At 36.6% G+C, this 27,091-nt stretch overlaps 1 protein-coding gene across 5 annotated transcripts in view; it reads right to left on the bottom strand.

Moving 5' to 3' along the window:
* SEMA3A (semaphorin 3A) overlaps positions 1-27,091 on the bottom strand; it is a 332,422-nt gene that overhangs the window by 16,835 nt on the left and 288,496 nt on the right. For all 5 annotated transcript variants that reach the window (XM_069801685.1, XM_069801683.1, XM_069801681.1 and 2 more), the window contains 7 exons: positions 21,785-21,927; positions 20,486-20,600; positions 20,323-20,392; positions 19,103-19,247; positions 13,125-13,344; positions 7,926-8,017; positions 5,268-5,309 (listed from right to left, as the gene is read on the bottom strand). In XM_069801685.1, the coding sequence (XP_069657786.1) occupies positions 5,268-5,309; positions 7,926-8,017; positions 13,125-13,344; positions 19,103-19,247; positions 20,323-20,392; positions 20,486-20,600; positions 21,785-21,927 (827 nt within the window). The remainder of the gene's footprint in view (positions 1-5,267; positions 5,310-7,925; positions 8,018-13,124; positions 13,345-19,102; positions 19,248-20,322; positions 20,393-20,485; positions 20,601-21,784; positions 21,928-27,091) is intronic.

The following is a 27,091-nucleotide window of genomic DNA, read 5'->3' as shown; positions in this document are numbered from 1 at the left end:
GTGTATGTGTGGAGAAACCTAATATAAATTACGTCAGTCTAAAGCTAAGACATTTCAGCTTGGAAGTGCTGCCATGCATGCACTTCTCTGCACGTTTGATAATTCTGATGCTTCATACTCTTTTCTATAGGTCACATACTCTAACTGAAATGTATCATTACTTTATTTTGGATAAAAAACATTGTTCAGTGGAAGATGTAGTTCAAATGCAGAGACAAGCCATGAAGTATATCAAAAAACATGCAACAAAATGAACTACAGCTTTGTATGGCATCACAACAGAATATCTTGCCACACTCTCAGTTTCCTTTCTGACATCAAATTCATGTGGTCCATTAAAGAAGTTGGTCCCCGGAGGGACATAAGTTAACTGAACTACTGATCCCACGTTAAAGTCCAAACAGATATTCCAGGTTAGCACTAATTCACAAAGAAAACAAGTGTGACTGTAGTAAGTAAATACAGTTCCCTCTGAGATGCAAAACTAGGGGAAAACAAAATGAATAGATAAACAAAAATTAAATGGCATAATCCTTCTGTTTTGGAAACACTGACACTTTGCTATCAAAAGCTTAAACTTTGCCACCCAGCACCCATAGTGGAGCAATTAATACATTTCTTTTTAAGGTCCCACTCCAAGCAGTCCCACCAAGAAAATACAAATTTGTATTCATTTTTCATTCTCAGAAAACATGAAGATGGTGCGAAAAATAGGATTTCAAGAAATGTTATCAAAATTCTTCATCTCCTGCACTGCAATGTCCCAGACGTATCACTTCCAGGGAATTCGGGGATAGAAGGTGGCTGGGGTCACCTACATACTAGAAATGATGAGCACTGGATACCAGGAGACAGCAAACCCAAAAATACTCATAAAAGGTGTTGTGTTAACTTCTTTCAGAGACAGGAGCTTGGCAGTTTATACAGACATATTAATTGTAACAGAAACATCCTGTGCATTTATATAAACACCAGTATTTTCTCAAGGAAAATATGACAAGGAAAGCATCCAAAAGAAAATTCACTAGTAAATTGAAAACTAAGCCCTTTCTAAGCAGCTGCTTCCATCTATTATACTGCCATAGCTGGGCTGTAAACCCACATTCTCTGGGCAAAAATCTTTGACCACACAGAGCTCCACACAAAGCCTTGGCTGTACATACCAGTCCCCAGTTAGTGTTGTATCTTTGAGAAGCAGATGACAGGCAGCAGACATGATAAGCTGATTCTGTCTAACTTAAGTCACTTAATCAAGTACCCAGCTTAGGGGTACGTTCTGCAGTAAAAAGAGCAGCAATTCAATTCTTAGGTGACCTAACCATTTCTCAAGGGATGCCTTTTCTCTTTACTGATTATGGAGGCAGCATAGGTCAAATTAGAGCTTCAGTTAAGTATCTTAAATGTCCAGATGGTATTGATCTGAGTCCTATGTAATTGGGGCATTAATATCTATATAAGCATGTAGCAACGTGTGGTGCAACTAATATAAAAATCAACCCAGAGAATGCACATGGGAAAATAAAGAAGAATGGTGCAATGGTTTCCTATGTACCTCTGTAACCAATTTCATTTTGTCAAAAACATCTCCCTGATTTCTAATAAATGTCTTTAGAATTAAAGAATGACCAGAAACACCATAAGAAAAAAAAAAAAAAAAGTGAGGCCAAAATAGGGTTACTTAAAGACTCTATTCCTTGTCGATAAGTTCATAAAGTTCAGTTAGTGACCTACGGCATGTGTTTCAGGTGCTACACAGCCTGAAGGCTGCTGCCCTGTTTGCTGCTCTTCTGACCATGGTTTTAGAATCCAGCTGGTGATCATTATTCTGGACACTAATAATATATAAATCCAGGCAGTATGAAATTCAGAAAATAGTAACAGAATGATTTGCATCAATGGTCTGACCTTACTTTGCCATACACAGTCAAACTGCCTTTTGGGCAAAGAGTCTCTCCCAGGAGGTTGTTAATTTAATAAATCAACTGATTATCAGATCAAACCAGAGGCGGGGAGGGGGAAAGTTGTCCTCTAAAAATTATTGCAGAAGTATCAGAATTCCAGAAAAGCTGAGGAGACTAACGTTTTAAGCAATCCAGTGGTTTCTGTTTGCCCCACGGTGCTGCCCAAAATGCAGTCTTTCTCTAGAAGCTGGACAAAGAGATAACTGAGAATTTTCCATTTGCAATTAAAAAAAAAAAAGGGAGATGAAAAAATGTAATGCTTAAAAAAAGAACAGAATTTTTAAAGGAACTTTAGGGAGCATCAGATTCAAATCCCATTTAATTTAGTTTTATGTCTTAAAAAGTAACTGATACAGAATAGTTCAGGGGGCTGTTTAAGTGACATATCCATTTTGAGCTGGTCCTTTCTATATGCTCACTATGGACAGAAATGGTGATCTCTGAATAAAATCCAGTACTTTGCGAACAGTACTATAAAAGTAGTCACTAAGGTCTTTCCAAAGGTCTCTTTTCTATCTTATGGATAGAAAGAAAAGCTCTTTGCAGCAGTTCACCAGATAAGGAGATGGCCTGTATCAGCCAAGGATCTCCTTATTTTTTCCCCATCTTACCAGAAATCCAATGGATTTTTGAAACAGAGGATCACAAACCTGACCCTGAGAAACAGACGAGAGCTTGCTCCACAAAAAGTCACCTTTGATTGAAAGTCAGGCCTGACTTTCTAGCTTGCTTCCACATTTTTAAATCCAGGGAAAAATTACGGAGCCCCACCTGGCAGGCTCAGGTCTAAGTGGCAGCCAGGGGCTCCCTGGAAGCCTGGCTCCCACAGAACTGTGAATTTAGACAGCTGCAGGGTGTTACAGTGGCTCTGGGATGCTGTCCTCCGAAGGTTTGCCTCTATTGCCAACCATGCGTAGGTTGTTTAGGTGGTAAGGTTACACAGGCCTAGGGCTCTGAACCCAATTAGGAGGAATATGTAGCTTCAGTGAGAAAATAGAAATAAAATTCCTGTGAGTTAAACACAGCAGACTTGAGAAGGGCTGTATCAAGGCTTAGTTTTGCACACAAAGGCTAAATTTCCTTGCTCTAAGTCACTCTCGCTCAAGGGCCAAATTCATACTCCCAGAGAGACATATAGGAGCCTTAGAGTTTTATATAATTTAAAACTTAAGCAAAGTTCTGCTCCTGAAGAATTTGTAGATTTTAGTCTTTCTGAAGAAGAGTAATTTGTAACATATCATATTGGCATGATGGCAAAAGAGGTAGGTTTGAACAACCAGCATAGTAAAACATTCAAAACCAAGAAGAAACTCCCCATGCCATGTTTTTGTAATTGGATGAAATAATTGTTAGGGAAAAAATAAAATGAAGTGATTGCTTTAAAGTTATTCAATAGGACATGTTGGTTTTGCTGTTTACATTTCATGTTCCTGCTTTCTACAATGCATAGAATTATCGTGCTGTTTATATGAAAAACGTCCTCCTTATCAGAACACGAGTAAAGTGTTTGAGTTATAAAACTACAGTATTTTTAAATCATAAATACAAAATGGAAACATGTTGCCGTATACTTATTTGATACAGAGACACAGTGCCAAAAGCTTGTCACACTGTATCATGATTCTGTCATTTTTAGCCTGAGGCTGGTTGATTTTTCATGAGCTTAACTCTGCCTGAATAACGTGTGTTTTATGCTCTTTTTTAGCTTTAGACAATTTTAGCAGTGTAAATTTGTTTTCAAAAGACTCAGGGAAAATTGTAATCTCTCCTGAATAACTAAAGATGCTTTGAAGAAGAAGTTGTATGAAAATGCATGGTCCATTATCAAATATGACTGGCTGCTTTAAGGGAATGTACTTATAAAAATAATCCAGAGCAGAGCATTTTGGTATGATGTGAACATATATACAACTTGACAGGTTTGTTTTTAAATATCCCAGTATTCAATAGTACTTTTTTTTTGTCCTGCCATTTTTGTTATTTTAGGTGGTAAACTATGTTAAAAGAGTGTCCCCAAACAAAATGTTTTCTGTCAAATACATGAATGTTTTCAGACAACTTTCCTAAATACAGTGAATTCTGATTTAAATATGCAGCATTTCAAACATAATATTGGGCACTGCCCATTGCAGAATGAATTCAATTTCTGTTTAATAACGCATAAGGTGAGGTAGATGAATTAACTAAATCTTATTTATAACACACACAGTTTTTAGTGCACCCAGTGTGGAATTAATACCAAATCTCCTCTTTACTGACAATGACATTAATGGAAAAGTTAATAAGTGTGAACAAGTTGCTTGTATTTACTGAATTAGGCTCCAAATCAACACAAATATGAAAAAGAAACAAAGAAAAAGTTTTATTATGTTAAATTTGACACTAAATTTTATGTCTCAGACGTCTGAGACAGGAAATGACAGTGGCTGGGATCCATCTACCTAATTCCAGGCAGAACTGGAAGATAGGCCCCAATACCCACTTCACTCCCAGACTGCAACCCAATGTTCTTTGCATGACTACATAATTCATCAGCTGCTTCACAAAGAAGCCTAATAATAATTGCCCGTATTGGCTCAGAAATGCAGGAATCACCTTTACTGTAAATCAGACAAAACTTTACCTCCATCCATCAAGAAGTCCAGTTCATTTTAGTTATGGTCTGGTCTACAACGAAGGCTATAATATATATCTTTTCTTTAAGAAGTTAGTTATTAGTGCACTCAATAGCAAGCAGGAACTATAAATTCTGGAGTCTGGAACCCATATCCTAACCATGTCACTGAACCAGAAAGCCATGGAAAATTTGGACTAAACCAGACCTACCCTCTTTGTTAAAGCTGAATGGCGCACACCCAGGAATGAAAAGGGTATTGGACAGACAGACAGGAGGATGTCTCATTTCCAGTCTTTGGTTCCACTATCTGCATTTTATACTAGACTATTCCTACACAGACTAGAACTAGTCCCATTAAAGCCAGGGACAAAGTTTGGCTGCTCCTTTTGAATAGTTTCTCTGTCATGTGAACAGATTCCATAATGTGGATTTTTTTTTTTTTTCTAGAGAGCCTCCAGACAGCTGGTAACTTTGTGTTTAGTTTCCACCTTGCCAGTAAGTAACACAAACTAGACTTTTCCTTTCTCCTTTCCATGTTACATTTTCCTGAGAAACTACTGATGTTTATGTAAAGGGATGGGATGCTGCTGCTGTAATTAATATGTCTCTGCTGACTGCCAAGTTACTGTCTCTAAAAGACAAAGACCAATAAATATTTTAAAGTGATTTAAAGTTTGTGCACATAGTACCTGTTTTGTGGAAATCTTCATTGCTGAAATAACAGTGGGTTCCTACGGGGAAAAAAAAAAAAAAGTTAAAATATAAAATGAGTTCTATAAACACAAAAATTCTGCTAGAATGTTATTTGCTCAACCTAGAAACCCTGAAATTAAACTAGACACTCTGTAGTAACGGCGGTTCTTGCTGTCCTTTGCAGTAACAAGGAACTTACTCATATTTGCAGAACACAGAGCTAAAACTGGCAAGAGGGTTTTTGCACCCTGGAATACCCATTATTTAATCAACCAAATGAGTCATTAGGATAGTTATTGTTCTCCTAGCTAAGTCAACTCTTAATTATGCTATCTGTAGCAGATGTCAAACCAATATCTACTGTTTTACATGAGAGACTTTAAGAAATATTGAACAGGTTATGTATGTTTATATCTGACTAAAAAGACTGTTACACCTTTTAGGCCCAGCTGCTGGAATGGATTTTAATCCTGAGAGTAAAAGTGGCATAATTTGGTTACAAAGAGTGCAAGTCAATTCTGTATGAACTTTATTCCATCTGAAAATCTGCTACTGATCCCACGCATCACACTTTTAGTTATGTATGTACATTAATAAAGTCCTTATTAAGCTTTTATACTTGTGTAGCTTTTCAACTTGCTTATCCTGAAGGAATTTGATATGGGTCACTGGATGTTAAGCATGTGGACTTGCCTTTACAAATGGGTTAATAGACCTTATATTAGAGAGCATCAATTAAGTGTAACATTTGAATGAAAATTGAATTCATTAGTTTGTTTGCTCAGCTGTGCAGAGAAATATTGCACAAATGGGGTTAAAAGAGGCATTTGTTATCAACGTAACAGATATGGAAGACTTTCAGTTTCGTGGAATTATAAATGAAAAGCATTGTATTCAGCACATTGCAATTTAAGCATCAAAATACATTGTTTATGATGCACATAGACTCTTTAGTAACTAATAAAAACTTACATTTGTACATGTAAAATCTGTTGCAAATTCCCTATTGAAAGATCCATATCTGATGCATACAAGTTCTGCTTATTCCACTGAAGTACATTAATGCCCTCTTTAAGGCTTAAATACATGCCAAAGGAGATAAATGAGCTTTCAAGTAAATCAGAACCCCAAATCCTTTTGTGTAATGAATAAATACACATGTAAAGTAAAATACCAGATCTGAATTTGCCATTAACCATTCTACTTCTGTAAAGCCTTTCTGAAATAAAACTTTCACTCCATTTATTTTCTTTCTTTCACTTTTATATTTCTCTGATCTCCTTTAACTTGGCACTTCTACTTGATTTAGGGAAGAGACTCATACATTATCAACAATTGCCAAATTACCCTGCATTAATGTAATGACTTTTGCGTGTATAAAAAAAGAAAAAAAGCTGGGAGCCACAAATTACTTGTCTCATTTTCTCCTCATAGTTTCTACTTTATTTTTCTGTTAAAAAAAAAAGAAAGAAACCCCCCACATTTCTGCCCTCAAAAAACCCCATGGATTGCAGAAACAGAGATACCCATTTTTCAGTGGTATCTTGCACTCAAAACAGTGGTTTCTGTGCAAGATTTGTACCACTAATGGCAAGATTGCCCATAAGGAAAAAATAAAAATAATATTGAAAGTAATAATAAAAAGATACCCAAGCTCTGTTTAGATATGTTGTATCTGTTCAGAAACCAAAGATAAAGGGATGGCAACTGAGTATGATGAGGACATGGTGGCTGGGCCCCCGTGGCAGGTTTTGAGCAGAGCCCTTGTCAGCACATCTGGAGTGAGACCACACGATGGTGGGGCTCTCCGGGCACGTAAGCATCGTCTTCACGCTGTCAGATTAACCTCGCCCTCCCAGCTGGGTATCAACCCCCTGAAAGTCTGGGGCCTGTGAAATGGTGCCATAAAACGGCACTGACAAAAAGAATAACGTGGGGAATGTATATGATTTGTTGTTGTGTACAAAACATGAGACATCCCTGGGTTCTGTCTGGGAACTGTTTGAAAGGTTTACTTGGCCTCGATTTGCAGGAGTGCCTACGGGATGCCGTAGTTTTTAGGTGGCTCAGATAGGAAAAATGTGAAAGACTGATTTTCACGAAAAAGTATGAAAGATTAGGGGGTGTTTATGGTGTCTTGTGTCAACCCATGAAAATGAGACCCTAAAGACACCTTTGAAAATAGAAACTCTTTGTATCTCAGATTATTAGGCATAAGGAATCTGTGCAGATCACTGTTTTTCCTAAAGTATCTTCCTAGTTACGTTATGCTGATAGTCTGAGTAGTGTTAAGAGCTGATGCAACTATAAGATTCATGTATTGCATACCACTGTGGGAGAAAACAGACAGGCATTATTCCCAGACTTTCACAGATACGTATTTAACTACAGCATGTAATAGCTCTAAGATTCAGAGATACTAATTTACTTTTTAAGCCACAAAACAAGACTCGAGAATGCCATTTCTTTTATCATTAACCTCCAGCTAGCACTGAAAGTTTCAAGGTTTATTTTGACTAGTGTCTGGGTCTCCAAATGACAAGCTAATTAGAGGGGTATGCCAGGCTATTCCTTGGCTAGACTGCAAGAAGTTTAGTTTGCAGCTGTCCACAGAGAAATCTACAACCTGACACTTGAAATCTAGCCGCACTTACCCGAAAGACTGTCATTTCTTCCAGCAAGACTTCCTCTAATTCATGCCAAGTCTCCTTAGGAATTGAAACCACTTTAAGAACTGTTCCAATATCTTGGGGGGAAAAAAAAAATTCAGGTGCTTAAGATGCATACTTCAGTTTCAGAGCAGCCAGCATTTCTTGTAGTACGTAATTATTTCACATATAAAGATTGTGAAGTCACCTATCTCTGAGCACTCATTGTTCAAAATACCAACTGCTTTTTAAAATAATCTAGAAAAACATCACATTTCAGTGGGACATTTCACTGAAGTCTTTCAATTATCAAAATGCAACAAAGAAGATAAAAACTACTATAGTTATTAAAGAATGAAAAGGACTGAAGTACTATTTAAGTGACAGTATAAAATGACAGCTGTTTCAGTCATTTAATTGAGGCAGGAAATGCACTAAATTTACCCAGGCATGTTTTATTGTCCATTTTTAATATGATGTTTGTCATTCTTAAAATGCATGTGAAGATGCTGTCAGAACGCTCAGTATTGATATAAAAACATCTGGACAAATGTTGTTAGACAGATGAAACCGTTAGTTCTCTTAAGTACATGCGATCTTCCCTGTGTCAAACAAAGTACCTAAGATGTATAAGCCCCTTAAGGCATCTATATTTCGCTGTGTCTTAGATACTGATCTTTGCTGAGGGGTAAAAAGCAATACAACTTATTTCTTCTGTTTAGAAATAGATGTGTGCCACCATTTTAATACTATATCCACTTACATTCTTGGAGTTTTGCAATTGGCTTTAACATGAACAAGGCCAATGCTTGAAATTCCAGAGCTACAGCCTTTGGTTTTGTGAATATGGTTGAGACTTACAGCTTCTGCATCTGTGATTTATTTGTTTGTTTCCACGAACAGAATTTACAGGGAACAACAAAAAAGAAAAGAATCATTTCTAGGTTGGTACACATCACTGCAGACTCTCTGAAATGGAAACACTCTGTATGTGACTTTTCTTTTTAACCAGCCAAGTGTAGTGCCCTGTAAATGTATCATAGGAATAACAACCACGTCCCTGAGGACTTTTCATGTTGCACATTCTATAGCAGTAATAGTTTAGGAAAATATAAGGCATTTTAAATGGGTAAAATTCTCAGAGTAACAGAACTATAAAGGTCAACATTCTTGAAACAAGGATTAACCATCAATTACACAAAATTAAAACGTATTTTGAATGTATATATATTTGTGTGTGTTAGTTGAAACTTCTGATTAAAAAGATGACAACTCACCACTTTGATATTGAAAATATGTATAAAATTGAAACAAATAGATTACACAGGTTGAAAATGTCTTTATAAAGTGACTTAAAAGCTATTGATTTCACGAGAAAATTCTGATATTTCAAATTCTTTACTTGAATTTCTATTAAAATATTCTAAAAATTCTACAATATCCTGTAGAACTGAGATTTTCATTTTTCCATCTGCTCCTCTTTAAGCAGATGTTGGTTTCTAAGTACATATTTTTGGAAGTTTAGAAAGAAGTGATTTATTTTCCACAAAATATGTACATTATTGTTTTCTTTCATTAATCACAAATTCACAGATTTTTTTTTAAAAAAACCAACAGTTCTTTCTTAAAACAACAAAAACAAAGCAAAGAACAACTTTTTATTTAGGCAGCTACATGTACAAACTAAGCTAGTAAAATATACTAGATAAGTTGTTTTGGAAGTGGTTTTCATTATGGTTACTGCTACTAATTGAATATACTTAATTCAAGAAATACTGAGAACAATACAGAACAAATGCAATATAAACTTTAAAACAAGAAGAAAAAAATCCACTTTTCTACAACAGAGTAATTCAGAACAACAGATAATTTAACATTAGTTACATTTGTAATTTAATGGATGAGTTCATTTCCTTAATTATCCTGATAATTTTATGACTGTGGTTTTGAGGAAAATACATTGTATGGGTAAAAAAAGAGAACTCTGATCTAATAAATATAACAGAATAGCAATGTGTCATGACTGTGTTCTGTGCTGTAATATGACCGTCCTGTCACAATGCATCAAATGCCATATTCTAGAAATAAAGGGGGGGGGTGTGATAAAACAGCACAAGAGAAACTGTGGAGCCTGAGTAGGCATGGAGCAGACGTGAATTCCCCACGTAACGTTTCAAAAAAAGGTCTGACTTTTAAGTGGATCCTGCAACAATTGCAGTCGCTTGATGCTCGAGAAAGCCTCTGAGGTCAAAGATACACAGTGTTAATCACTACGGCGACTTTGGTCAGGCCACAGGTACCAAAGTGGGGCTTTATCTGAGTTCTAGATCAAGTTTTACAGAGTACTGTTTCAAACAATTTCACACAAATGGAATCGGGCTTCTCCTTTAGGATCAATAGGCTCTGCTCAGCGAGATAAGATTACTGTTATTAATTTGCTTTACTGACAGATGTAGGTTGACTGTGCCAAATGATCCCAAACATCAGACACTCAGGATATGCATTAAGTGCATATCTTAAATCCTGTTTTTTTCTGATATAATTTCAAGCATGCCGATATGATTTTATTTCCATTGTGAAACACACTGGTACAATCACAGTGGGAAAGAAACTGCTCAGCTAAAGATTTCACCCACAGGAAAGGAAAATGTGACCACACTGGGTGGCTATTAATTATGTTGTGTTCAATTATCATCAGTTATTCAATGAAAAGGAAAAAAAAAGTATTTCTTCAACATAATGAAGTTCAGCAGCATGTGGGAATAATGTAGATTGCTGCAACAGCAGTGGGAAAATACAGAGAAATGTATCTAATCTGATGGGACAGACCTGCAGAGAAAAATCCAGTCATACCCCAGAGAGCTTAACTCTGGCTTTGTCATAGGTTCAGATCATCAAGTGGGAAACTGGACTGTGACTAGAGTCCCTAATCTGCTCCCCGGTTTGTTCTTTGCTTGGGGAAGATGCAATACATGCTGATTGTGTATCTGTTTCTGGTTCCTTTGACTTTGACAGCTGGCTCAGTGCAGCCTGCTGGCAGAAGGCAGGCAGGGCTTTGGTTCTGCCTCTTTTCCTTTACCCCTGCGTGGAAGATGCCCTTTTCTCATTCTGAAACCCACAATAAGGATAATGAGCTCAGAGGAGCACGGAGCACCTTTTGTGCCCCAGCTCCAAGCACAGGTGGTGTAGCGCCTGTTCTTGTCCCATGAGGGTATAACCTCCTGCTGGAAAAAGAACAGTTTCTATGGACAAAAGTAATATTTCAAGAAATAATAACACTCTGCACTTACAAACCTGGGGTTTGGTGCTGCAATCTCTTTTGGCAAGTGCAACTAATAATCTTTCAGTACTTTTACAGTTCTTGGGTACAACTATCAGCAATGTTGGATGAGATTCAAAGCACTTACCACACACCTGAATATTAGTGGTTTAGGGAATTAAGTGAGTGCCTAAATTCCCAACTCAAAGGTAAGAGCTAGGTATCACTGAGGCTCTTTCAGATGGAGACTTTGCCTGACTAATTTTGATAAGAACCACTATAAGTAATGATAACGATCTAAAAGCTATAGCTCAGGTTTAAGGAAGTCTTCCAGTACTGTCTGAAAACAGACAGGAACTCCTTCATAACTGTTCATCTTACTCTAATAGAGATTTCGAAGAAAGTACAATGAATCTCTCTCTGGAAGTAATTATCCCTCTCCCTTGCAGAAGCCAATGCATCTTTCTTAGACTGAATGCCAAACTTTGGTGAGATAAATGCCACCTCTTGTGCTCAAGATGTAGACATAAATCAGCTCCTTATGTTTGTTCAGCATCATACTCTGGATGCTGAAGGGCTTGTTGCCTCACATCGCAGCCAAGGGCAGCATTGCCATTAATTTTTTTTTCTGGGCTGAATCAGGTCATAGAAGACTTGTTGAAAGGCACAAAACACTGCCAGTTGTAGATGGCATTGAAGTCTCTAATGTGTGATGGAAAATATATGTGTTGTGTAAAATCATATGAAACTACTTTTCAATGTTTTATGCAAGAATATATTGTAGCACTGGTATCTAATAACTCAGTTCACAGCTTTAAAGAGCTGGAACGCTTTCTGCAGAGCTGCATTTCCTGCAGTAAATGTTCTGAATTGCTACGCATGCACTGTGTTTGGTACACAAAGCTTCATCAGCTCTCAGTTTACTCATAATATATTTCAGGCATCAACATGAAAGAGACCTTGAGATTTATTGCTTTGGAAATCTGACCCCAGGTCTAGAGTAGCAGAACTGTACTTAAAGCAAGTCAAAAATTGCACTAAGACAGACAGCCAGACAGATATTTTTTGGTCCAAAGCTGAAAAGAAACGGTGGGGTTTTGGTTTGATTTGTTTGGACTTCATGATGCCAATGTCTAATTACTAGCAATTATGTTCGATAGAAGTTTAAAATACTTTTATTCAACATAACTGAAACACCAGTTAACTAATGGGAAATCTTCAAAGGTGAAGCAGCAGATCCACCAACTGCTAATCAGCATAGTTCTGAAGCTCCTCAACCTAGGCAAATGCATATCAGCTAATTTCGGGCCACTGTTATTTCTTATTATTACCTTTCTGGAAAAGATATCTTTCGGAGTGCAACTTCTACTTTTGATAAAATGCCCAAGCTGTATGATTCTGCAAATGCTTTGGAAAGGATATCAAGTTTCTATTTGAATACCAACTCTTCTTAAAACACCTTGTACGTGCCAGATATCTTCATTTAAGTAAAATGGTGTACTCTTTTGGCTAAAGAGCTGGGCATCTTAAGGCAATACTTGAAATACCTGAAAGGCACACAAGACATTTCCCATACCTGGATACTTGCCTCATTCATATTAATACTTCTTATGCTGTACTTCAAACCCACATTTTAATACTAAATTATAATTAATAAGGCAAGATATTTCTAATAAAATTCCCTAATAACAGTAGTTGAAAAGAGAGTGGTTTGATCTTAATCCAGTTGGCAAAGCTCCTAAAGAATTAAGCTATGCAGGCCACAACCTGAACCTGTAACAGCGAATGTATGTAACAAAGACCTCCCCACACACAGAGTTTTGAGTCTTGCCCCAGATCTTCACACTGTTCTGTCAGTGTTCTGTTTTTTAGAGTATGAAATTTTATCTGATCTATGTCTCCGTAATGCCTGGAGGAGCATACAGCATAGATTCAAGACTTCTCACCTGTGCCAATGAACATCACATCATATTGGCCATCTTCTGCATCTACTCGATCTACTACTATCTGTGTGAACTGGTAATCCACGTCCGTTTTGATCATGATTGGACGGTTGTTGATGGGGAATACTGGGTTGTACATGGCTGGATGGCTTCTTGCAAATGTTATAACTTCATCAGGAAGGTCCTTGGTGGAATCAAAGCCTCCAAATGTTTTGCTGGGACACTGAAAATAAAAAAGAAAATGTTTTACATTTTATTATTGATCACTAGAAACTTGTTAGAAATCCATTTCATTATAATCATCCCAACTGTCTATAATGAAATATGAGGGGATCTAAGCATTTCATGACAGACAGCAAATGTTAATTCTGTCACTAAGAGTCTCTATTTTTTTTTTTTCATTTTGGATTTAAATCAGTATGGTTAACAGAATGTAAATGATCCTCATACATCATTTTTCTTACTACTATTCAGTGCAAAAAGATTTTCAGTAATTTACTGATTAGTATTAGTCTTTAATTGGCAGGAGGAAGAAATCCTGAATTATCTAAAATCATTCAATATGAGACAAGCAATTTCAGTATTTGGTTATGTATGCAATAGAAAATTAATGAATTATGCCTCCATCTTAGTTTCAAAGTATTGTTTTTTAGAAGTTGACCGGAAGTCAATTTGTCTCTGAGGAACCAAATCCTTAAATGCTGGGACAATTCCCTGTTCTACTGAGTTTTCAAACTCCTACTTGTCTCAACAAGCCTCTGTCATCTGTGTAGTCCCAATAACATGGATCCTGTTACACTAAATCAGATCAAATGAGTCATCTGCTAAATGTATCTCTTCTCTCTCCATTGATTCTAAAGAAAGCCTCCTATGAGTGTTGCTGATGATACTGTCCATGTGAACAGTTAGGTGAGGCGAGTCTCGCTAAAGAACTGAAATAACTCCTCGCTGTTGTGTATTGTGCAGTAATAGAAAAGTTGGTGTCTTGGGATTAATCTGGTCCCCGTGAAGTAACACAGTAAAGAGTCCCTTTGCTCCCTTATATAGCCATGGGTGGGCCAGACAGTTTTGCCTCTCATCTGTGAAAAGCAGAGGGTTCTGCTTTTCACATTTTCCTCACATTCTCCCAACGTGAGCACAAAATAGAGGCTGAAAAGGGAAGGAGAGGTAAGACCATGGGTTCGCTAGCCACAAAAGTATTCCTCCACTTTCACCTGCCACATGTCCCCATGGGGAGACTTGGGGACTGTGGCTGATCGCCACCATTTGCCCTCATCTCTTCTATAGAATTGGTAAGTATTACTAGAGGTTACTTTAACATAAGCATTAGTAGTGTGTTAGAAATGTTGAATGGATGAAGAAAATGAGCCACAATGGCATTAAATCACCAGTCCAAAGATACTTGGCAAAGAACTTGGTGTCCCCCACTCCTAATCTGTTCAAATACCTATTTAAGACATATAAAACTCTGAAACCCAGTTGACAATAATTATGTTTGCGGCACTTGAACCTCAAATAGAAACAGCTGGTGTTAAAATGGCCTACATAATTTGCCCTTTATATCCACATAGAGAATATCTTCCAATTAAATTAAAAACCTAGAGGACAACATCTTATTAACCAAGAATCCAGACCTTGCAGGACGCTCAGCAGAAGAAATCAATTGTCTTTCCTATCACCTTGATCCAAATTATTAATAATTCATCAGAAATGAAATAAAAAAATCAATGTTGTCAAAAGCAGTAGTTGTTATACTCAACAAAGGGACACTGCCAGCATGGACATATAAAGTGTAAATTTTCCCTTTTTGGCATATTTGTTAGTAAGCAAATTCCTACATTCTCTTCCATTACATGGTATGGAAGGGAGGAAAGGAGGGAGGGAGAATATTTGATTAATGCATGTGGAGCAGACTAAGCAGAAAGCAAGTTAGTTATCTACTTTATAGTGTCAACATTTTTCAGCCTTTCTATTATTACATGTTCTTGCTTTCTTCTACAGAAATATTACAAAGAGAAAATCAGATAGGCTTTTTATAATCATTGGCCAAACCATTGTCTGCCTCAAAAATTGTGTTTAAAATGCTACACTTCAATTTTAAGTTTGCTTTACATCTCGATTAATATTCTAACTACCGTTCAATACTAATTACTCAGATTAATTAGATAATGATTAAGTAGATAATATATGTAAAGTGCTTTAAGTATAAAAATCGCTACACAAGAACTAAGTATTGTTAATTGCAGCTGGGCAAACACTGAAAAAAACAGTAAATGAATATTCATTTCAATGTTAAGTAAATGAATTTCAGCTGTGTTTCAATTGCTTGAATATTTACTTTCTAGCTTATTTTCTAACAAAGGATTTTACTTGAGCAATGTTGACCAAGATATATTTTATGCAGAAAAATCATAAAACTAGCATTAGTGCCATAATTCTGTGTGTTTAACTGAGACTCCCAATTCTGAGAGCAAGATTACTCCTTGGATCCCCTGCTTTTCTGGGAATAAAAAAATGACAGTGCATTACTTGGACTAGGCTGTGGCTCAGATTCATCCCACCCCACTTTAGGAAACTGACTGAGATGAAATCAAACTCTCATTGCTGTAACTCCCTCCTTTTTCAATGGAGTGAAATGGGCACCATCAGTAGGTGAGATGTAGCCCATCCATAGTTCAAATTGCTTTCAGAGGAATCTCAACTCATAAAGTAAGGAATAGAATAGAATAGAATAGAATAGAATAGAATGGAATAGAATAGAATAGAATAGTTGTCCTGAGGAGGAAAGTCCTGTCATGTTTACTTATGTTATGGCCACAAAACCAGGATATACAAAGACATTATCCTTGATGCTAATGACAGGACTGATTTTGATATTAGTGGGTCTAGGTCAAGCTAACTGGCAAGGCATTTCATCAGAACTCATGCTTATATACCTAATCAATCCCACTCATAGTAAGGAAATAGAAAGTTTTCAGGTGCCAAAAGATAGGCACGAATACAAATATCCTGAGAAAGTTTGTAGAAATAAGCTTGATCTTGGATTCAAGCAGAGTCAAAGACTCTTGCATTTAACATCCACTCCCAGTTGTTGGTCCCCAGTATGCTATGTCAGGGGTTTTTATCAGTCAGGAGGAGGTAACTAGGCTCTCCCCTAACTGGCCTATTTGGGAATCCAACACAATAAATCAATAGCTACATTTTAATGGGAATAAAAAGTGCTTTGCTCATAACTGAAGATAGACTCTTGGTACCATGAAGCAGAGAAAACTTGAGCTCTGCAGCTGAATTCACAGAAAGTCAGATATGAATTCAGGATGAGGTACCTCATTCAAGATGAGGTATACACGAAAATCCTCCCTCCTCTCCCAAATATTGTTAAAAGATTAAAAAAAAATAATCTATAGGTCTTAAAGGAAAAATCCTGGCAAATTCTTTGTTAAATGGGAAGCTGATGTGGAATTGTTTGCAAAGTTTTCTGACTTTTCAAAAGAGCCATTAACTTTCCTTTTTTCTTTACTTGTACTGGGCAAGCCACCAGATGCTGAAAAGTTTACTGGCACCTCACGTATTAAATTCCTCAGATAATTCAGCACTGTTTAACTGCAGTGAGATCTGGAACTGAATCACTGTAAGAAGTTCAGGTTTTGTTTCTCTTTTCCCTTTCCCCATTTCTTGGAAAAGGAAGCCACAAGTCTGACATCCAAAAGAACTTCAAAAACCTTTCTTCTTTATTCTCAACAGGTCTTCAAAGCCATTGAAAATACATCTAATTTCATCACTTTAGAAACAAAAAGCTTTTTTTCAGCCAGAAATAGCTCTCGTTTTAAAATTCAGTTTTTACAATAGAATGATTTTAGCAACTATGAGGAGAAAAAATCTTTTTCAAAGTGGTAGACACCAGGATTAGAGTCACTGGCAGTGCACTAGGAGAAACTGATGGCCTCAGCCACTCTTTAATTAACATCATTTACAGTGGCATGGCCTCTTGCACTATACGATGAGACTGCAGGGCTATGTAGAATTGCATCATTGGGGATCACATTTTCCCTTAGGCAAGAAAAATGTTTACAATGAAACCTGAACATCTTCGCACTTTCTTTGTGCGTCTTAGTGTGTTATAGTGAAATTGTAAGGGTAAAATCCATTCTGAGACAGTAGCCAGAAATAAAAAAAAATATAACTTAACAGTATTTCCCTACTTTGGCAAAAGATCTGGTGGCTTAGGTCACTTAGCCACTTAGGGGTGGATTCAGGTCCCTGCTTTTCTGCTTGTCCTTGGGAATTTGATCAAGTTAGTCTTCTCCCATACGGATCTCAGTTCAAGACCCTCAGACAAGTCTTAGAATAACCCACAGGCTCTGAGGCAGGCAGAACTGTGTTGCCAGTCTCTAGGGCACATATTTGACTTGTGCATTCAGAATCTCAATAGCGCTGCGTCCGATCTCTGCTGAGGAATGAATGTAACAGAGCCACTGTGCAGCAGCCGGTTCTTTATCTCAGTCTATTTCTGTGATAGAAACATGTAACATTCTTCTTTGTCTGTAGTTTTAAATAATATCTATTGTTTGTTTTTGTTTAGAAAGGTTAATCAATTCTGGAATCAAAGAGGAATATAAACAAACAGAATAAGGAACATTAACTTATGAAGTCTGTCAGACTGAAAAGAAGATGACATTAGTTATACAAGAAATACCAAAATATCTACTGATTCACATTTTCCACAGGGATATAAAATAATACAACTTCAAAAAAAAGCCTCTGACATATCAGCATTAACTATCGTAATTAAAAAAAAAAAAAGTTCAGCATCAAATGAGAAATAAAACCTCTCCTATGCTGCAGAACTTGTATTTTAACTCTGGAAAAAATCAGGAATCCTTTTAGCAGTCATAGTGAGGGAGCAAGGAGTGCTGAGGAATCTGGCTGTCAGGGAGCCACTGTTTTCTTTTACTTAGGAAGTCATTTTCATTAGGCTCAGCTTATATATTGTCTAACTGTTGGAGATGGTTGAAAGATCAGGTTTGAAAGAACAATTTCAAAACATACCAGGCAAAAGTAGAAAAACTGATGATGTAAAAGAAACGATCAAAGTTATTCCTGGTTTGGTTTTTGCCTTATATTTAAGGAGACTTTTGAAAGAATATTATAGACAGATATATTATTTACATTTATATTTATATGCTTATATGTATACATGTGTACACATATATTTAATCTTCAGCAATGATATTTTAGAACTTAAATGGGCCAAGCTGCTTTATACTAGCTACGGAGCTACTCCAATGTATACAATTAATGCTTTTTTTCATAGATGTCCCATCTTCTTAGCCTACTGGTAATTTCAGTTAAATATTTCTAGAATGTGATGACATCAGTTGGGAGTTGTAAATATGGATGTCTTATATACACTGTATTTTAGTCATTCATAAACTAGAAACAGAGAAACAGGTAGAAGCACAGATTTTTAAAAATGCCAGTGGAAGTCAGAAATTATTATAGTCACTCTGTCACCCATTGCAGAAATATCTGTCCTACTGTACTAGATTTAATGTTGAGAACAATTGAAAGTTTCTTAACAGCCAGGCAGATGCTCTGTTTTCTGTCCATTCTCACAAAGAATGGCTCAGCCAATATTTGGAACAAAGACAAATTCCAAGGAAAGGATAATGCAGAGTAATTTATTAAACATTTGACTTTCAGTAAAGTTACCCAGCCATTGCTCAAACTTCTGCCGAAGTTGTTAATATGAATGCCAAAATTAAAATCCAAATGAAGTTGCTATTGCAGTTTCATACTTTACAAGAAAATTAGTACTTTTGGGGTCTAGAGGAATTGTTAGCTTTCCCTTCTGCCACCCTATCCATTTCATTATCTTCTTCAGTTTCTTTCCCGGGTATCAGCTCAAAGACCATGTAATGTGTGAAAATATTTTCCACAGTTTTCCTTTTTTAGATTACTGTATTTCTTAGGGTACTTACAGTTCCTGGCCGTGGATATGGCACTCGCCCTTGGTAGGGAACCCACTGGTAGTTTGGGCCATCTCGGTGGGCATAGGGACCAAGAAATACCCTCCTCACATCAGTCATGCTGTACGTACACACTGCTGACCCCTTGAAGATATTACTAAAAATGAGGGGAGAAGAAATCAAATAAGATTCTTTAAATTATCGGTTGGTTTAATCAAGTGGAAGAGCTATGGGAATAGCAGCTTGTTGCTTCCTAATTTATTGCATGTGCTGATTATCAAAACTCTGACCTGCTCTCAGAGCAATCCTAACTCACCTCCTGTGAAAGTTCAGCATAACTGATACGATCTCTCAGACATTTTCCTAAGCAGATGGCTGCTATTCTACTATTTAAAACATATTGTCCCCAGAAGGCCAAAGCCCCGATCTGAGTAAACTTCAACAGGGCTGTCCCTAGAGGACTATTCCATTCTTTCCTACACTTCACATCTTTCTATTTTTTTTAGCAGTCTCTTCCGTCTGTTGGGCAGCACCCACGCAAATTTCATGTTGTTTCTTACTTCGAGATTTCTTACAGAAGACAGTAAGCACTTGTAAATCTCCCTCTTCCATGCCTGGTTATCACTAGAAACATTCTTTCTGTTTAGAAACTAAAACTTTTGACCTTCACAGATAAATGTGGCAATGCAACCAGTACTGCAAACCTTCCTCAGGCCAAAGCTACAAGTATAATTCTGTTCTTGGTGAAAACACAATGAAACCAAAACATTCAAGTCACAGTTCTATGTGATTTAATAACACAACTTTTTGAAAGATCATTAAACTTTCCAGATTTCAGCAATATTTTTTACTAGTATCTCCTTGAGTAGCCAATTTCTTACACCACAGATTTTCTGTTTCACCCTGCCCTCAAACAAGCATATTTATGCTTGTCTTATTTTTCCAGGTCTGTGTGGAAAGGGCTACAAATTTTGATCCCCACTATAAAAAGCCAATTCAACAGCCAGAACAGCCTGAGAAACTGATAGTCTTTGTGATTACTAGCTTCAGAGTGATGATGTACATTGCTCATAAGAAAAGAAACCTAATTCATTACTTCTTACTGCCACTGACTTCTCAAGTTCAAAGGTTAAAAATATTTTGTGTTTCTTAAAAACATTTTTAACAAAGAGACCTCTTTAAAACAAGCAGCCACCCAAGTTTCCATGCAAGTAAAATGATACGTTCTATACCTGGAAGTTGTAAACACTCCATAGACTATTGGATTTTTAGGGTCTTTTGAGTTCATTAGGAACACATCCTCTGTAAAATAACAAGAGATGGAAAAGAAAACTAAGTTAAATTCATATGGATAATACCCAAAGTTTTGTATTCAAAGCCATTTTTGCCACTTACGTAGTTCATCAAAGTGTGTGTCAATGCCATTGGGTCCTGGCACAGAACAAATCAGACGTGCTTTGAGGAAAGTTGTCCATTTGTTAACAAGGCTCCTGTGTCCACCAAAGTCATTCTAATAACAAAAGTATTTTGCATTAATATCTAGTAACAGTCTTTGTATGAAGTACCAACAGAGTACAGAGAAAATACAGCAAATAACCACAAGATACTACTTACAGAAAACAGAGAAAAGAATTCACCTTCTACATACAAAAGCATTATTATGTTGTCAAAGACACTAATTCTGAATTGCTTTTATTTTACATTGTACTGCAACATATTTCACAGTAGTACATCATTTAAAAAAAAAACAAAACAAAACCCCCCAAACATCTTTATATATTGTAATACATATATAACACGGGAGAAAGAGAGACAGGCAGAATATTTTGCTCCAGAGGTCCCAGGCTGCCATGTCCTGGTAAAGCTGAAGGGGTTTATTATTCTTAACTGGGTAGCAACAAAGTAGAAATGTAAGTTGCCAGTGAACAAAGTAGATAAAAATGCCAGAACAGTGGGATCAGTTGTATGGCTGCAAAACTTATGAATAAAGTGCACCAAGGACTCCAAACTTATGGGGTAATTGGTTTTCAAGCAGCTACCTCTGGATTTGAGGAGATAAATTGAAATTGTGCTTATGGATTAACATGGATTTTTACTGTAAACATCATAGTTGCCAAAGCTACAACATTTATTAATATAATTTCATTTGTAGAAATATTTTTAAAAGTCTGTCAGAAAAATATTTGGATGTTTATCAGTGCGGATGAATGATTCAATCTGCAGTCATTAAGGGTCTTCTGAATGGTTGCCTGTTTCTACAGCTAAGCTTAAACAACTGTTTCTTTAAATCTTCCTTTACCTCTGTTTTAAAGATTTTCACTAATGTGGGAATGAAAAGGTATTAACATTCCTTTAAAAAGTAAATTCTTCAAATGTTTTTGGCCTACCTGGAAGTATCACATTTCCTGCAAAAGATTCTCTCTTTTGCAGACATGTTCTAAGCCTCAGAAGATGCCCATGACTTTTTAAACAAAACATCGTAGTTTGTGTCATCTTCCCCAAACAGAGAAGAACTGAATAGTATACTTTTGGGTGTTATCCCCTAACTATTTTTCACTTGGGCTGACCTCTGCTTTAGTACAATGCCAGTGTTAATACTGAATAGTTTACAGGCAAGAAAATGCAGTTTCTAAAACCACTCGCACAGCATCCTGCAAGTGTACTCAATCTCACATGAAGAAGTCATCATTTTACCTTGCAGATCTGCCCTATTCTGGCATGAGTGGCTTTTCCAGTGTGCTCTCCATCAATTGCATTTTCACGGAAGAAAAAATAGATTTTGTCATCTTCTGGATTGTCACTCTCTGGTATCAGGTGAGCACTAACAAATCTAGGATCTGAGAAGACAAAACCGTTGTGCATGTTACTACTCCATGAATTGAATCACTTGCCTTCCTTGTATAAATGAATTGTGATTTTGCTTCCCAAGAATCAATCTTTGCCTCAAATGGCAAATATATCTATGTTAGGTACATCACCACCCATTAACATGTGGCAGGTATTTACATTCCTCTTAACTTTAATAGAGGTGTTTACTACAGATACTTAATGAACAGATCTTAACTTGATTATTGGAGCAATTAAACATTCATGAAATCTGTTTACAAATGGTTTTATAACATTACAGCATGGCTTCCTAATTCCACATATTTACTACTGACATTTTTCTTGTTTCTTTGGATTTTTTGACTTTGGTCAGTAATCTTTCTGTATGTGTCACACATAAAATGAGAGAATTATTGAGATAAATGTAAAATTCCTAACTTTAGCAACAATGAAGAATATATAAAGAAAGTTTTTTACATCTAGAAAAGCATTAATGTGTTACTGCCCAAAATATTGACTTAAAAAATACAGTTCTGATTGATATTGTCTACTTCCACACTATGATACCCTAAACCCCAACATTTTTGTCTCATTTTCAGAAGAGAAATGCATTTGTGAATTTCTGCTAAAGTTGTTGAAATACCTCATCTTGTCATTTTTTTTAAAGATTTTTTTTTTTTTTCATAGAAAACCTTTATTTCTAGGACAATTAGATTGACAACATTATTTGCTGATAAAGAAGATACATCAACTAGTGAAAACACATAAAATGCAGACATGCTGTTTGGTTATGTAAAAAATGGTGGAAAGAAGTTTTGGGAGAGAATCTTATAGAAATCATAACAGTAAATTCATACCAGTGGTGAATCTGGCTCATCACTGTATTTTACAGAGATACTTCAGCTGGTATCTTTCACTATATTTGGAAAAAGAAGGCATATCCAACAGTTTTACCAATCTGTTTCATAACCAGTTTACATCCTGCTGGGATAATTAACTGTGAACTATATTTAACTGCTCAGTCTTGTTCCTATGTGAAATTATAAGCTATTTTAGTGTCATGCATTAACATCTTTTCAGTGTATGTTTATTGCTATATAGTCATGGAAATAATGAACTGTACTTTGTTTTGCCATTTTGCACTAGCTGTCCTGTGAAACCCATTGCCTTATTAAGGATGGCAGTGTTTGTAAGCAACATATTTTGATATATCTATATATATCTGCATGTATGTGTTTGGATGTTTCCATTATATGAGTACATACTGCATAATTTTGTGCAAGTGTATATATATTCTCATGTACTCTGTGTGTGTGTGTGTGTGTGTGTATATATATATATATATATACACAGTACACAAGAATTACCATACTGGCTTAGACCAAGGTTTACTTAGATCAATACACAGATTCCAACATTGTCCAGAATTATCTGGGACAAAGAAAGAATATGGTAAGTACAAATAATACTCTCCCAGAACAATCTCCCTTCCTTCAACTATTTTCAGGTGGGCTGATTCCCTGAGCTTGGTTGCCTTCTATGTGCTTAGTAACTCTCAATAGACTGTTCATCCAGTTATCTGTCTAGACTCTTCTTGAACCCACGCAAATTTCCAGCATTCATATTGTCCTTTCGGAATTTGTTCCTCATGTACACAATCTAGTGAGCTAAAACCTACTTCTGATTTCGCTTGACTAAATTAATTTGGTGTCTCTGAATTCTTGCATTGGAGATACCCACAGTGTTCAAGATGTGGATGAATTGTGCTCTTATACAAGGGCTATAGCGATGCCTTTTGTTGAATTCTCTGTTCTTTTTCTATTAATTCCTAACACTTAGTATGGATTTGACAGTTCCTAAGCAGTAATCTGAAATTTTCATGGAACTTTATGCGCCATAACCCCAGAACCTCACTCTTCATTGGTAATGCTCAGTCCACAGCCCATCATTTGATATGTGAAGACAGGAATGTTTTCTTCATGGTTTTCCCCATGGTTTATCACTACATCATTCATCAAGAATAATTTAATTTGTCATTTGATTGGTTAGCTACCCAGTTGCATAAGATCCTTTTGTAATTCTTCACAGTCTTCCTTTGTCTCACTATTCTGAATAACTTAGTATTGTGTGAAAAATTTTCTCATTCTGCTGCTCAACCTCTTTTTCAGGTTATTTATGAACAAACTGAACATCACAGGCCACAAAACAGATCTCTGTGAAACTGTATTTATTACCTATTGTCTATTAAAATAAATCTTTTTAGACATCTGAAAACATCAAAAATCTGTAAGCAGCTTAAGCTCTCCACCCCAAACCCCAGTAGCTTAAGCTACTAAATTCATTGCCTTTCTTTCTAGCATGCCTTTAATAGTCTTCAAGTTTCACTGACATGAAGCTCAAGATAAATAATATCTAAATTATATTATACAGTGGTAAATATCTATTATTTTATATACTATTACCAGGGCTTTGAATGCAACTTGTATCACAAGAAACACAAGGCTACAGCTTGAAAATTTCTGCATCGCAGCCTGTGGAAGGATACATCAGAGAAAGAGGATACCCATTAGTAGAGACTGTTCTGGGCTGCTGGAGCTGGAGAACCTTTTGTCTCAATACACTGTTTTTACAATCTTAAGGTTTTAACGAAAAGGGTAAAAAAATCATTCAACCAAAACCCAAGTACATTCCCAAATGGCTGAATGATTTGTTTCTAGCGCAATGAGTTTTGTAAATCACAAGATATCGAATTCTAAAATAAATCACTATATTATCAGGCATCAAAAATCTAACTTTACATTGGCCTATGAAGATACTGTGGGGAGTCCCATCTGAGTCAATAATATTGTTGATATAGTACGGGTTATATAAACTTGCCCTCAGTTAGCATATTATTATTCTTTTCTTTCCCTCTCATAATTTTGCAAGTGAACCTAGAGACAGTAAGACAGTCTAGTATTAAAGCAGCACTGATATAAGAATGATAGAAAAATAGTTTAAGAAATTGAAAGTATGTATTTCAAATAATTCTGTCAGAGTGGTAGCTGAGGAGAGGGGTGTGAGGAAGGCAGATGTAACTAACACCATAGCCAGAGCACATGTGAATATGCTTTGTATACATCTCTTACCAGTGCTCATCTGGGATGAATTCAGATTTTCAGTTAGTGATTAATAATCCTAACTACCTCCCTGAAAATAAAGCGGTCACACAGCCCCACGTTAGAACACATCCATTGTACATCATGGAACAGTTTTTGTTGAATAACACTGGTGTTTCTTACTGAGCAAACCTCAGGCTCTTTCGCCATCTGGTTAAATCGATATGTTTTAGTCAATAAAAGAGTGGTTCTTCATGTTATAGGGCCCTTGCTCTTGTTACCTGGTGGTGTTTGGTTTTTTCCCCCTCTTCCATATAACAGATCTATGTCTACGCAATGAAGCAAATAAAGGAAGAACAGGCTACATGTGTTCTGCTGCATATAGAAGTAGATTCATTTCTCTTTGGAATGAATACAATGATGATAAAAGCAACATCATGAATATACGTGTGGAGAGAGGGAGAGAAATGTGGTTGATAATTTCGTAGGTTATAAAGCTAAGAAGTGGGTGGTGTGAACTAGTGATCTATAGTGTGTTCTTTATTGTTTCATTAGCAGAGGAGCTGTTTGACTTGCCTGAGGCTTGATGCACACTTGCATTTAACTCCAGGGCTTCAGACAGTGCTTACAACTAACTGTTTAGCTTCATGATGAATCAATCAGCCAGATGGCCGGCAGTCACGCAACACAGCCCTCTCCATGGACTATGTAGCATTTTTTTATTACTCTTCTTTGAGGAAGGGAAGGGAGATGTTGTCCACAGATGAGGGACTTCTCCTTGACTCTCCTAATTGCTCACCCATGCAGCAGAAGAAAGAATGTTATCTATGAATGTGTATGTTCAAGTATTGAGACTGCCCTGCCTTACCCTGCAAAATTAAACAGGTTCAGTATCAAGGGGTCCCCATGGGAAGTTTAAAATAATTCAGTCAGGGTTGACCTATTTCATACATTCAACACAGCCACAAAAGAAGTGCTGGAATGAACTTCAAGCAAGTTTTACTGAACGGAAAGTGGGACTTTGATCCAAACCCACTGGTGACAATTGTAAAAGTCAGTGCGCTGCAGCTATTGCGGATAGATAGGATGACTTCAAATTTCTGTGTATGAATGGTTGGGTTTTCTGTGACCCCTCCAACCCGTGAAGCACTCAGAAATACTGTTACATCACTTTAACACTTTCTTGTTTAAAAGCAAGTCTCCCATTGGCTAAAAGTCCAGAAAGCATGTTTTGGGAAAATGAATTTAAGAAATAATTTGACGGCAAATATTTTGCAATGATTCATTACTTTAAAAAACCACAAGCAGACAATGTGGAAGAGTGCTTTAAAAAACAGCATACATCAAACAAACATGTCTGAAACATGTTTAAGCATGATCAAAGGACAAACAAAGCCACAGCATAAACATGATCAAAATGAAATTACAGCTAAAAACAGTTCTCTGATCTTGCAGCCAATGTGAACAAGCTAAAAATAAAAACTTAGATTTTTATTTAAAACAATCACCCTCAAGAAGCAAATTATTAAAGCGCACACCTTTTTCAGTCTCCTTTTTCCAGTTGTCTTGGCTGTGGGGCTATTTCTCAGATCCCACGCGACACCTTTGTAGCACCACTTTTTGTGTGCCCTCCTGCAATTACCAGCTCTGCAGACATTTCACTGGCAGCAGCCCATTAAACTGTCCTTCACGAGAAATCTGGCTCTTTATGAAAACGACACCTTGGTCCAGCTGCCTCTATGATTTATATGCCATTGTTTGCTTAGTTAAGTAATGGAAACATGTTTTGCTTGTCTCAGCACTTCAGGTTGAGAAAAAGCTAAGGAAAATCGATCTGCATTTGTTCTTTTACAAATGTTACTTTTAGCAGCAACAACTGCACAAACACGGACACCCCCCAATAGCAAGAAACAATAAAAGTCAGAAATTGGATTTCTAACTGAATTGTATTAGCATTTTAATGAAGATCTATAAACTTGAAGGCACAGAAATTACCTTTAGCTGTCAAGATTGAGTAAGCTGAAGGAACAGAAGCTGGGGTCATCTCTTCATCACTTGACAGGAGCCAAAGGGCAGT

This window comes from Haliaeetus albicilla, chromosome 14 (assembly GCF_947461875.1).
Source record: "Haliaeetus albicilla chromosome 14, bHalAlb1.1, whole genome shotgun sequence".
Taxonomy (NCBI): domain Eukaryota; kingdom Metazoa; phylum Chordata; class Aves; order Accipitriformes; family Accipitridae; genus Haliaeetus; species Haliaeetus albicilla.
Note: the sequence above shows the minus strand (reverse complement) of the source record. Positions and strands in the feature narration are given on the sequence as shown.